Source organism: Triturus cristatus, chromosome 7 (assembly GCF_964204655.1).
Source record: "Triturus cristatus chromosome 7, aTriCri1.1, whole genome shotgun sequence".
In the NCBI taxonomy this organism is placed as follows: domain Eukaryota; kingdom Metazoa; phylum Chordata; class Amphibia; order Caudata; family Salamandridae; genus Triturus; species Triturus cristatus.
In genome coordinates, this window is record NC_140590.1 from 910,549,121 (window position 1) to 910,561,695 (window position 12,575).

General features: G+C 41.8%; 1 protein-coding gene across 6 annotated transcripts in view; it reads left to right on the forward strand.

Moving 5' to 3' along the window:
* TENM2 (teneurin transmembrane protein 2) overlaps positions 1-12,575 on the forward strand; it is a 2,740,530-nt gene that overhangs the window by 2,241,160 nt on the left and 486,795 nt on the right. For all 6 annotated transcript variants that reach the window (XM_085617838.1, XM_085617837.1, XM_085617839.1 and 3 more), the window contains one exon: positions 10,299-10,421. In XM_085617838.1, the coding sequence (XP_085473964.1) occupies positions 10,299-10,421 (123 nt within the window). The remainder of the gene's footprint in view (positions 1-10,298; positions 10,422-12,575) is intronic.

Consider the following 12,575-nt stretch of genomic DNA (forward strand, 5'->3'; position numbering starts at 1 on the left):
GCCTCACCAGAACTGACGCCTCACCTCTGAAGCCACCTAAACCTCCCTGTCCTGGAATCAACACTTCACCTCCACATGGAGTCGATCACTCGCCTTCCCTGTGGCAGAAGGGAACTGACTTTGCCTCGGCACCAACGCCTCACCACCATGACGCTGTGCATCATCTGTTTGTTTCCAAGGTACTGTTGTTTGGAGGTCCATGTGACTCCGTGCCCGACCCGCACACCTCATTGTCAGCGCCGTACTTTGGATAAATAGCTGTCACGACATCGTAATAGCCCCAGGTGGAACTATCTCTTATTACAAGTGCTATTTTTAAGTAACTTTAAAAAAAATAAAAATTCTTGATACATGTATGTTGGATTTTTTCATTTTGGTCTTGGGTGGTTTAGATAAAGAAACTTTGTTTTTCTAAAACAGGTGTGGTGTTCATTTGCGGTGTTTTCACTGTGTTACTGTGTGTTTGGGTACAAATACTTTAAACATTGCCTTTGGGATAAGCCTCTCTGTTCGTGTCAAGCTACCAAGGGAGTGAGCAGTGGTTATCTAAAGTGTGTAACTCCCTTGCCCTGACTAGAAGCAAGGGTCCCTACTTGAACAAGGGTGTATACCTCTGCCAACTAGAGACCCCCATTTCTAACACAAAGGTACATTCAATATCAATGTTATCATGACTTCTTTGAAAATAAAGATTTCACCCTGATTGGAAAGACGGTTGAAGCCTACAACTATCCTAAATTTACAGCAGGCCATTCAAACCAAAAATAAGCTTCAGAAAAGCGATATTAGGTCACTAAAGCCAACAGATTAGCTGTGAAAGACATGATAGTTGAGGTGGCGGTGTCACTCGCTACACCATTTTGATAATCATACCCTTCTATGCTGTCCCCCCTACAGTCCCAGAATTCCTTTCTCTCCTTTAGCTCTCTTCTTCTCTCACACCTTTCCCTTGAGCTTTTTACCTTCTTCTCTCTCTCTCTCTCTCTCTCGCACTCTCAAATATAGTTTTTCAAACATTCTTTGGCCAGCAGTCGCAATTGTTGGGTCTACTCAGGAGGCAGCTTCAACCAGCCCATTTCTCCTGATGGCACTGCCTAACACAGAACCAACTACTAACAATGAATCCCTACAAGTGAGATGAGGATGTGTTGTAATTGCCAGAGCTGTTGACTTCAGATCTGGGGAACCAGGTTCGAGTCTCCGTGTCGGCTCAACATCTTGTGATTCTGGGCGAGTCACCTAATCTCTCTGTGCCTACCAAATTTAGTGTGCCCCTAACTGGTGCTCAAGCACCGGTGTTGTTGATTAAGTGTTGATGATTAAGTGCCGAGCACTGGAAACCACCAGCTCAAATTAAGCACTTGTTTTTCTCAGTATTATATCACTCTGACTTCATTCCGTGCACATTTTACCCTCTCAAACATATCTGCCATTAGACCTTATATTCTCTCATTATCATTCCCTCTGTTTCCTTCTCCCTAGATCTCTCGCTCCATAGTTATTTCTGACTCCATCTCTTTCCCTCTGTCTCCCTACATGTTTCTACATTTCTACATCTCGGATAGTCTCTCTTTCTCCAATGTCTCTCAATCTCTCTGTGTTTTTGTCTGTCACAAACACACGCTTGCATGCTCTTATGTGGCATTTCCACTGCACCACTGCTAATCATGTTTACCTAATATGCTGTGCTAGGTGATCTTATGTTGTTTCTCTCTACGATGGGCATGGTGGGTGATGCGAAGTATAGTATTTTTACCAGTGGTCACTGGTTGTTTTATATTTGCTACTTGTGCTTTCTAATGGTTCTGGCTGTGGCCCGATTGGCCCTGTCATGTATATAATCCCCTGTAAATTATTGCCTAGTGCCAGGTGGCACAGCGTATATCTGTGATTATGATCTAATGTGTTTATGATAATACAAAGGCTATTTTTTTTATATAACCTTGTTTGGAGTTTCTTTTGTGGTGTGCCTAGTGAGTCGCTGCTGTGTGTGTGTTGCGCAAACGGTTTACACATTGCCTCTGGGATAAGCCTGACTGCTCGTGCCAATCTACCAAGGGGGTGAGCAGGGGTTATCTTTGGTGTGTAACTCCCTTGCCCTGACTAGAGTGGTGGTTTCTGCCTGTCTTTGGCGCAAGCCCTAGCCAACCAGAAATCCCATTTCTAACACTACCTTATACATTTTCACACCAGTACCTAGAATTGTGATTTACTTGGGAGTGCACAAGACATTACTCTTGTTATAACTTTTATGATTTGGCCATATTTGTGTATCATTTATTTATATATATATATATATATATATATATTTTATATTTTGCTCTAGTGTACTCCATCAAGCAGGATGAACCAGGATGTCACCACGGTTTATTTCTCAGTTTACATTTATTGTTGTTTCCTTCCTTATGCAGTTGTGCAGTAGCACCAGCCATTATAATTAATTGGGCAAAAGCTGTGTATCCCATTTTTCATTCTCCTCTCAAGATCTGAAGGAGAGCAGAACAATATTTAGTAGGCTATTTTGCAGCATCTCTTTGAAATTCAGTCCTTTATTTTTCCAGTATCAACAGTTCCCTTACATCAAATTATGAATTTACTCCTGAGACAATCTTTGTCTCTGCTGATGTCGTTTTCTAGAGCATCGCATCACAGAGGAACCAGAGCTTCTTTTTAGAAGCGTTCTCCTTTTGAGTGAGCACATGATGCCTGAAATGAGCAGAGCTGAGCTTGAGCACTTAACGTTTTCTCGGTTTTTGCTTCCCTCTTGGGATTCACCACACACTTTCCGCAACCAGCCATGAGTAGTATAACTCGGGTGTTTGCTATTCAGGGTTGGTCATTGACTGAGGTTGGTCAGGGAAACATTCCACTATCAGTTGCTTCCAATAATAAAACATACACTACTCTACCAAAAATCTTACCCGTCATTAACTTATTTGGACACCTAAATGTTACCATTATTCTGGATTAATGTGTGTTCACTTCCACTTTGATATTTTGTATTTTGTTCAGTGAACATTTTTTAAATCACTGCTTGCAGAAAAACCTTTGAATGCAGGTTGTTGCAAGGAGGGCAAGGCATGAATCTGGTTGCTAAAGTCAAGAGATGAGGATGAGAATTATGGTAACAGGTAGTGAGAAGGGCGAAGGAAACAGGAGATTAAATATGATGCTGCCTAGGACAGCTGTTTAAAGCATCTGGATTGGTAGTTATTCACAAATGAGGTGGGAGAGCTGTACCAGATTTTTAGTTGACCTAGCGGATGTCAAGACTTTGTTTGAGGTTGATGTACGCAAGTTCAGTAGCATAGATGTCTATATTAGGTAGCTGCTGCCACAGAACTGTTCTTTGGAAGGTGGTGGCGTTCTTTTAAGCAACAATTTGGCTGATCTAAATTATCTGGCAGGTGTATCTCTGTGAAACGTAGCCCGTAGATTGGTGGACCCAGGCCAGGGAAGAACTTTGAGGCCAATGCGCAAAGATTTGAATTTGAGGTAGTCAGCAGCAGGCAAAATGAGGAGTTGTTTCGGCTATTCATTGATGTGCTTGTCTGTTTTTTAAAAAGCAAATAAGTATCTAAGCTTATGCATTAACAATATATAGGAAACCCTATCTATACCACAGACAACACCACTAATACATTCCTCACCAGAAATAAAATATTATCATATAACAACATTGTCCTAGGCTAATGCCATATTAGTTCCATTCACAAGATAACCACTATGTCCTACACTTTCAATTATTCCACATAAGTGGAAAATATATGAGCAGAAGGAAAGATGTGTGGGAAGAGAGAAAGGGTTCACCAATACTAGTTGTCACTCCTCTATCATACATGCTAAGATCCAAGAAAATACTGCAGTTTGTGATCAATATTCAGACCCTTCTCACCGCATGTAATCACATTATCCAACAGGCTTCACATTGGCATAACCTCAGTTACCGGCTGCCCCCCTTCCATCACTTGAAACAGTCTCAACCCCATGGAACCTAATCCTACGCTGTGTATCCTGAGTCTCACAATCTTTAGCATGTGTCGCTATTGGGTATCTCGCATCTTTTTATTTAAATGCTCTAAATTGCTTAGAAATGCGCTCGCTCAATGGTCTGATTGTACTCTCACAAATACTTTTCTACATTTACAGGTGAGTGCATAAACAACAAATCTAGTATTAAAATCAATGCGGGTGTGGCTTACTAAATTCAGTGAGTCACTGTAATTGAACTGACTTTTTAAAATTTGGTACCATAACCACAATTTTTGCTTCGGGTTTGGGGTGCACATTTCATGGTCACATGTGGTTTTTATTGAATACTCTGTTTTCACATAAGATGAAATCACCATGGTGATGCTTTGGGACTGAGTTACTATGACTGTAATGTGTAATTTAGGATGGTTATAATTTGTTTTCTAGCCCTAATGAAGTCGGTGGTAGATTCACCAAAAGATAAAACACACTTTGCCTGGAAGTTTTGCTGGAACTATTTGAATGTGCGTAAAGACTGAAAATAAAGTTGTATTAGAAATATCAACTACTATTGGACATTTGAATTTTGGACACTGATTTGGTGCTCAGGAGAATTTTTAAGACAAATATTATTTGGCATTGAGTTGCAAGTTATTTGGTTGTAATATGGGGCCAAATAGAACTTGCATTTGGGACCTAATTTGATGACCCAGTGGGTACCCTGAATGCCTGGAATTCTGACCATGGGGACCATTTTTGGACACCACGAACCATAGCTCTCAAAATTTCCAGTTCTATGGTAGAGGTGCCCATTGAGTCCAGGTTCTTTCTACATATTTTGGTACTTCTTGCCCTAAAAGTATTATGGGATAAGCAGAAATGTGATTACCACAATGCAGAGAGAAAACCTTGACTGTCTTAGTTATTCACGCATTGAAATTGGAAACCCAAAAGCTTTGTCATGAACTTGACCTTGATTTCATGCACCTTTGTAAGAGATCCATGCACACCAAATAGTCACAGGGTCAAATCCCAATGGATTAATTTTTATCCTTCTAAGGGCAGTAAATGAGTGGCACTAAAACACCAGCTGTCTACAGTGCTGGTAAGGTTTAATACAAAACTACCTATGTTTTTACCACAATTGCGTTATTGTCCTTAAGATGTGACTATGATGGATTCAGTCTAGCACAGTGCGAAAGATGTTTTCTAAATTTATACTATTACACCACTTTGAGTAGTGCCTTACCCACAACATGTATGTGTTCAATCTTATGTATCAAATGAACACACTGCAGGATGGCACTCGTGACCATAGGGATTCATCACAGGAAACATATATCAAATGAATTGCTTCTTGTGCAACAGCAGACATGAACTAATCTCAGTTGGGCACATGGATCAAGATAAGGAATTGTGATTCCTTAATAGCGATTTTCAAGGAATCGCCATTTAGGAGTCGCAATTACTTATGCATGTAGGTTTTGCAAATATAATAGCGATTCTTACACATTACCTAATAGCGGATCGCCAATTGCGATTTGCTACTAGGGAATGCTTTCCCATTCACTACTATGGGCCCAGAGGACCATAGGAATGAATGGGAAAGCATTCGCAATTTGCAATTACCAAATAGGTAATCGCAAATTGGGAATGCAATAGCAAGGGTGCTAGGGGGCCTAAGGCCACCTTATGCACCCCCAAAAGGGGTAAGTGTGCACCTGATGCGTACACACATGCCCTAAGGGCATGTGTATGCGCCACATGGCACTTTTCTGCATTTTTGTAAGGATTTGCAAATTAACATCAACTTGAAGTTGATGTTAATTTGCGATTCCTTAATGCAAAGTCGTGTTTTGAAAATGCTTCTTGCATTGCATTTAGAGAATCACAAATTGTGATTCCCTAAATGCATTTGGAGAATAGGTAATCACAAACATTGTGATTACCTATTTTGCGGATGCATTTTGGGTTGATGCATCGCAAATGGCTTTTTACTGGTCGCAAACAGGTTGATTCTGCGCATCGGTCCGTTTGCGACCGATAAAAAGATTGATGCATGTGCCCCATTGTGTTTAAGTGGCCAAGTGATAAGGATTTTTAATATAATATTTATTGTTACAAATACAGGATGATACTGCAATGCTTTTATTGGACCATTTTGAGTTTCGGAATCTGGAATGGAGAATAACACAACAAAATCTTTTTTCACGTTTTTTCCCCAAAATCCCTTTGCCTTTCCTGTGCTTTTATTTCACAGGATGATTGTGGGTAGATATGTGGCTGCCAATATTGGGCCACTTGGAATGGAGAGGTTTCAGACTCATGCTCAATTACCTAATCAATAGGCTAGTAGTTAATCAGCCCGGAAGCCAGTGCAGAGTCTCAAAGTTCATGTACATTTGTCAACTCCAAACGTGCAAATGTTCACCAATATGAAAAGAGCTTGTGCGCCATCACACATCTGTAATCACAGCCTGTGACCTACATTCTGCGGGGAACCAAAAATAGGTGTTATCATGAGTGAAGGAAGAGTTGCTCTAACCATTGATCTCAGAGAAACCTTCACCTCTTAGCTGCGGAATTATTTTCCAAGGGCTTTTTTTTATATATTTTTGTGTCTGAATACTCAGAGAAATTGCAGAATACATACAGAATGCATACAAGAGACGTGAATTTGCTATAGTTTACACCATATATATGTACCTTGACTATATATGTGTATAGATGGGTGGATAGATAGATAGCGAGAGAGAGAGATCATTCTTGGTTCACTAAATCACATTGCTCCAATACTTGCACCCTTACTTACCTACTTCAGGAGAATGTGTCCAGATTAAATTTTATTGAGCATACAGAAACAAAAACAGTGAAGCATTTCAACCACTGTCAGTCTTGGTCACAACTGAAGTCCAATTTTTGAATTTTGGTATGCCAAATAAAGTTAAATCTGGACAAATTCTCCTGCAGTGGCACGTTTCTATGTACAAATGTGCAATATATATAAAAAAAGAAATGTTACAGGGAGGTTATAATTAGGCTTAGATTTCGCTCCTACAAGATCATATAAATTCAGCAGTTAAAGTTACCTGAGCTAACTATAACTTACGCCTCCTCAATGCACTGCTTATGGCCTCACATATTACATCTCTCATGACACGGTCAGTGACATCACTGATGACATCAGTGATGGCATCTCAAATGACATCACTAACCTACATATATAAATATATACATATACACACAAATATATATACACACAAACAAATATTATCATTAATGTAGATGGATGTGGTTTTATCAATAGTCAATCTATAATTTCTATATAGACTTATCTTCACAATATGGTTCTGGCGTTTGATATTTTGCTCACACTATTTTTGTAGCACAACAAATCTGCCCTTGATATGCTGATGTACAACCACTCTTCAATCTATGGAAAGTCAATGAAACAACACCAAGTCCAGCAGTTTGTAAATGACACCAAGCACTCATTGACTAACGCCTACAATCATGCATGGGAATTGCTCTTCAGACATCGTTGCGAGTGTCTCAACATTACCTGTCGGTGGAACATAGCCTTCTGTTCACCAGCATGGGTGTGAAAAGTGAGCATGCATTTCCTCTGTTCATGGGAAGCAAGAGAAACAGTCATCCTTGTCATGTGTAGGTCTCTGTGAAAGCGAAATTGCAGGTGAGAGTGGAGGGAATGAATGAGATGAGGCAGAGTGTACGGGACATTAAGATGTATGAGATGACAAGAGGTCTGCAAGGGAAAGCAGTGACAGCAGGTGGAAACGTGGAGAATGAATGCATAAACGGGCTTGTGGAGAGCAGGAAAACAGTGGTGAATGAAAACGGAAGTTACCTCAGTGACCGCAGGACTCAAAGTGACCACAGCAGGAATAGCACGATGCGATGTCACCAGGAGTTGCATGCAGTAACAGCGTTTATAAAGGTAGAGCTTGTAGAGAACGGCAGCTGTAGGATCAGGGCTTTAAATGGGCCAGGTCTCACCGGGTCTGAGCACTGGCAGTTTTTATACAGGGGGCCTCTAAACAGGTCTCTATCGGGCTCTGTTTTGTGCCCTGGCACAGGCGGTCCGTTTTTTTCCGGACTGCAGTGACAGCAGGCACATCCATGTGCACTGCTCACACTGCTCACTTCTCACTAGTGGAGAAGTTACGCGGCATGATGTCATGCCAGGTGAGTGTTTTAGGGGATTGGAAATCCTTTAAAGAGAGTCATTTCTCTCTGGATTTCCCTTCTCTTTTTGGAACTCAGGAGCAGCAACATTGTCGTGGTGTCACCAGGGCTTTAAGATGAAGCTTTCTCAAAATTCTATATAACAAGCCATAGTTGCTGCTAATTTATCTTATGCAACTAACAACAATTGACAAAGCCAATAGTCCTGACTTGCTGTAGGTATGATGTTACTTGTTGTCAGTAGCGGCCCGTGGAGGGAGTTCCGTGGGGCGGTGAGGCGGGGCAGGGTGGGGAGTAGTAAACACCGGTATATGGATGAACGAAGGTAAGTAAACAATTAAATAAATAAAACGAATTTCGTTGCTTGCGCTGCATCGCATTTTGCGATGCAGCATGTGCAACAAAATTTGTTCTATTTATTTATTTGTTTACTTACCTCCGTTCATCCATATTCCGGTGTTTACTACCCCCCCACCCTGCCCCTCCCCCACCCCGGCCCTCCTCACCACCCCACAGAACTCCCTCTACAGGCCACTACTGCTTGTTGTATCATATCTGTGGAGGCAATGACAAAAACAGCAAAATACGAGTCGGGTGGCACACCGTGCTTAGCACAGATTTTAGGCTTACCTCTTCTTTAAGCTACGCCCTTATTGACATTGACCACGCCCCTTTGAGAGACCCCCCAGTTTTTTCATCCCACTTAGAGCCCTGTGTAGGATCTACATAAAGTGACAGAAGCTAAACTGCAGGATATAACAGCAGGACGCAGAGTGACAGCAGAACTTCAGAGTACCCGCAGCAGCACTTTCAGGAAATGACAAACAAACACCAAAATATTCATGAGTGAAAATAGGAAGACGTCAAAAGATAGAAAACAAGTGTGCTCAGATGAAATGAAAAAAGAAAAATTGATGGACAGAATTTTGAACAATGTCATTCACTTCAGTACAGAGATCTTGTCCTAAATCCACTGTTTCTTTGCTCACCACGCCATTCCAGTTTCCACCCAACCATATCCAAATCAGTCTTGACCCTACTGCCCATGGGAACATTCCATTCTGACCTGCAAGGCAGGTGGTCCCCGGACTGGAAACAAGCATCCTAGGACCGGTTTCGGGGTATCACCCCTCATCAGCCACGTTAGCTTGACTCCACTGGCATGGACAGCACGGGACTGATGTCTGGCCATACCCGTCCCACTTGGGGTGGCAAATGCAAAAAGAACAATTGATTCCCAGGCACTAAACGAGCGTGGTGGCTGCACTCACATGTTTACTCACTCAGCCACTTACACACTCATTTTTGTAGATTAAGCATAGGCTCCAGGGTTCTATGTTTAACCTACATGCCACTGGTACCTCAAGTAGGGTAGTTGTCTGCGAGCATGGACGCTGGCAATACTACTGCAGTGGGGTGTCTGCTGTGCTTTAGGGGCAAGGCTGATTTGCATATGGCTGGGTCTAAACTGGAACGGCATGGGTAGCAAAACATGATGGATTTCGGCCCAGATCTCTGTGTTGGGGTGAATGTATGACATTGTTCAACATTCTGGCCATCAATTGCTCTTTTTGCATTTTTCTTTGTGGTACTTGTTTTGTGACATAAACTTGGAGTGCTCCTACAGCTGTTTCCACCAGTATCGCACCTTTTTCTTGCGTTAGGAAAGCTTGAACTGCTGCTGCCCTTTGTTTACCTGTGCTTTATTTTAATGCAGCTTTATGTATACCTTTCTTAATACAAAGGCTAAAGTAACTGGCAGAGTCAATTCTCGTTTTGAAACAAAATGCAAATGAAAGAGTGCTACATGCTGAACAGCAATTTCCATGTGACATGTGCCAAAGCCACAAGCCCTGAAAGCTACACGCTTATGCCACATTTTTGGGTTCATGTTTTTAGCAAGTGATGTTTTCAACGTGACATTGTAGAAGTGTGATGTAGACGTGGCTGCCAACATGTAAAACATTCCCGTTGTTCAGTATAATTCTCCGGATCAGGCCAGGATGTGCTTGTCACTGCCTGTGGATAATTGAAAATCTATTTGCGCACCCTCTCTTGTTTGACATTGCAAATATGTGCGTATGGGATGTACTGAACGCGCCTCGTTGTCTCCTTTGCAGCAATGCACCTTCTTGGGCTGAACTGGCAGCTTCAACCAGCCGATGGACACACCTTTAACAATGGAATAAGGACCGGACCACCAGGAAGCGACGATGTGGCCACACTGCCATCTGGAGGCAAAGGTGAGGATTGCAATTGCTGCGTTCTTTCGTTGCGACAATGAAACCTACTCTGCAGTTGCCTTTTCCTACGTAGTCTCGTTATTAGCTTACTGAATAACTTATCAGATATTTTCAAAATATTTGAGTGGGGCATGAAGGCACCTCTGTGTCTGTCTATAACTTGGATGACATGGAAAAGTGATTTTATATAAGCCGAGAAGCAGTAACAACATATTAATTCGGCTCTTCTTAAGTAACATTTCTGTTAGCTGAACTTTGTGGTGGGCCCATTATAGGGAATGATACATTAATTTAACGTAATATTATTTTTTCATTGCCATAACTTCCATTTACATCTGCTTGTAGTTGTAGCAACACAGATGTAGTAGCTCCATTTAAACAGAAAGATTACACATGAGGACTTTATTGCCAGTGATTAAGCGGTTCATATTTATGAAATCGGAATGAGCAGTAATTCTTTTCTCTCATTTTTTTCGACCAGCTGTTCAGTTTTGGTGTTTACTGCTACCATACAGATGCGTAATTAAAAAAATGACACGTTTACATTTGTGTGTTAACCATTTTTGAAACGGTCGTGCGAGCAGTGTTCTGTCTGTGTTTTTTCCATGGCCAGACAACGTTGCTCTCTGTGCGGATACTTGATTTCAAAATGTTTGGTTTGTTTGCCATCCTCCACCACAGAGCTACGAAGAACTCCTAGCGTTTAATACATGGGAGCTCAAAAGAGTACAAGACAACTTAGGAGATACCCTTATACTATAGGCAGCAAAATGACATTCTCTAACACTCTAGGCGATATATAAAAATGTGGTTAATACCATGCAACTTTCCCTCCGGAAAATAAAATAAAAAAATCTAAAAATATTAATAAAAAACTTCACTGAAGTGATCCGTGAGGCCATTTATGAGGCCCAAATTCAATCAATAACATTGGAATAGTAATAATTACTTGTTACACTTGTTTTAAACAGTGCTTCATAATACCACTTTAGTCTTTTCTTATTTACGCGGGGTTAATATTACACACTTAATGATAATGGTAGTTTATGGACGGCTCCAGTACCCCGACACCGGTCCAGACTTGTGACCCACAGATCACACTATATGTCAGAAGAGAGTGCTGAACTCACTGAGCCATCTTGCCAGATTGATTATGTTTGTTTAAATAATATATTTATTACCATTAGGGCACACAAAATACAATAACTTTTTAAGCATTTCTGCCTTGGTGATTACATCCAAAGGCAGACAAAAAACAATGGTTTCTGCATAAAACTGCCTATAAAGACAGCACATCTGGAGATAGAAACCAGGTCTGCCAGTGAAGGATGCCAAGGATATCCGACCCTGCCAGCCACAGGCATGAAAGTGTCTATACCAGGATGTCAGAGAGTCTCTTCTGGTGCATTCCACATACAACCTAGGGCCTTAGAGTTGGCAGATGGGGTTCTGCATCATATGTGTAAATAAGGCCCCAGTTTTACGTCTTCATTCCCTCACATAGGTGCAAGTTTGAACTGAATCTACTGAAGCTGAAGGGCTTCTTCTCTTCATTGTCAGGCTGGATCCCACCCTTCAGGGGATCTGATGGTGGAAACGTTGCTGCATACAGCAGTTCTCCCAGCCCATCAAGCTCACAGTTCCTTTGCCTCCATTCGAGGTGGCAGGGCCACGGTGAAGCCATAGCCGACTGCACCTGTGAAACCCTCTGATGGCGGCCCGCCCTCCACAAGGCCACTGGCCTCAGTGTATCAGGGGAGCATACTTTTCTTGAAAGGCCCTGGACAGACTTTTTTTTTATGTGTCCACTACCGTCTTGAAAGATAAGGCATTCACACACACAAAAACAAAAGAATGGTCCCCACAGCCAGGAATCAAACTCCCTTAATGATAGGTACATTGTTTTTGTGTGTTACAAAAGTAAACCCCCAGTGTGGAGCGGTCGGTCTGCAAAACAACATCTACTGCCAACTGACTGCTCTGACATGACGGTTAACCAGCATTTTAGTTTTTCTGAAAGTGGCGCTTTGGCACTGCCAAGAGCACTTTAAGCAGAATAGAGCCTGCCAACTTGGCATGAATCTAGAAGTATGGCGGGCATTCATTTCCCCGGGTGGCTGAGGTTAGATGCTCTGCTAACAAAGCCTGCTTTTG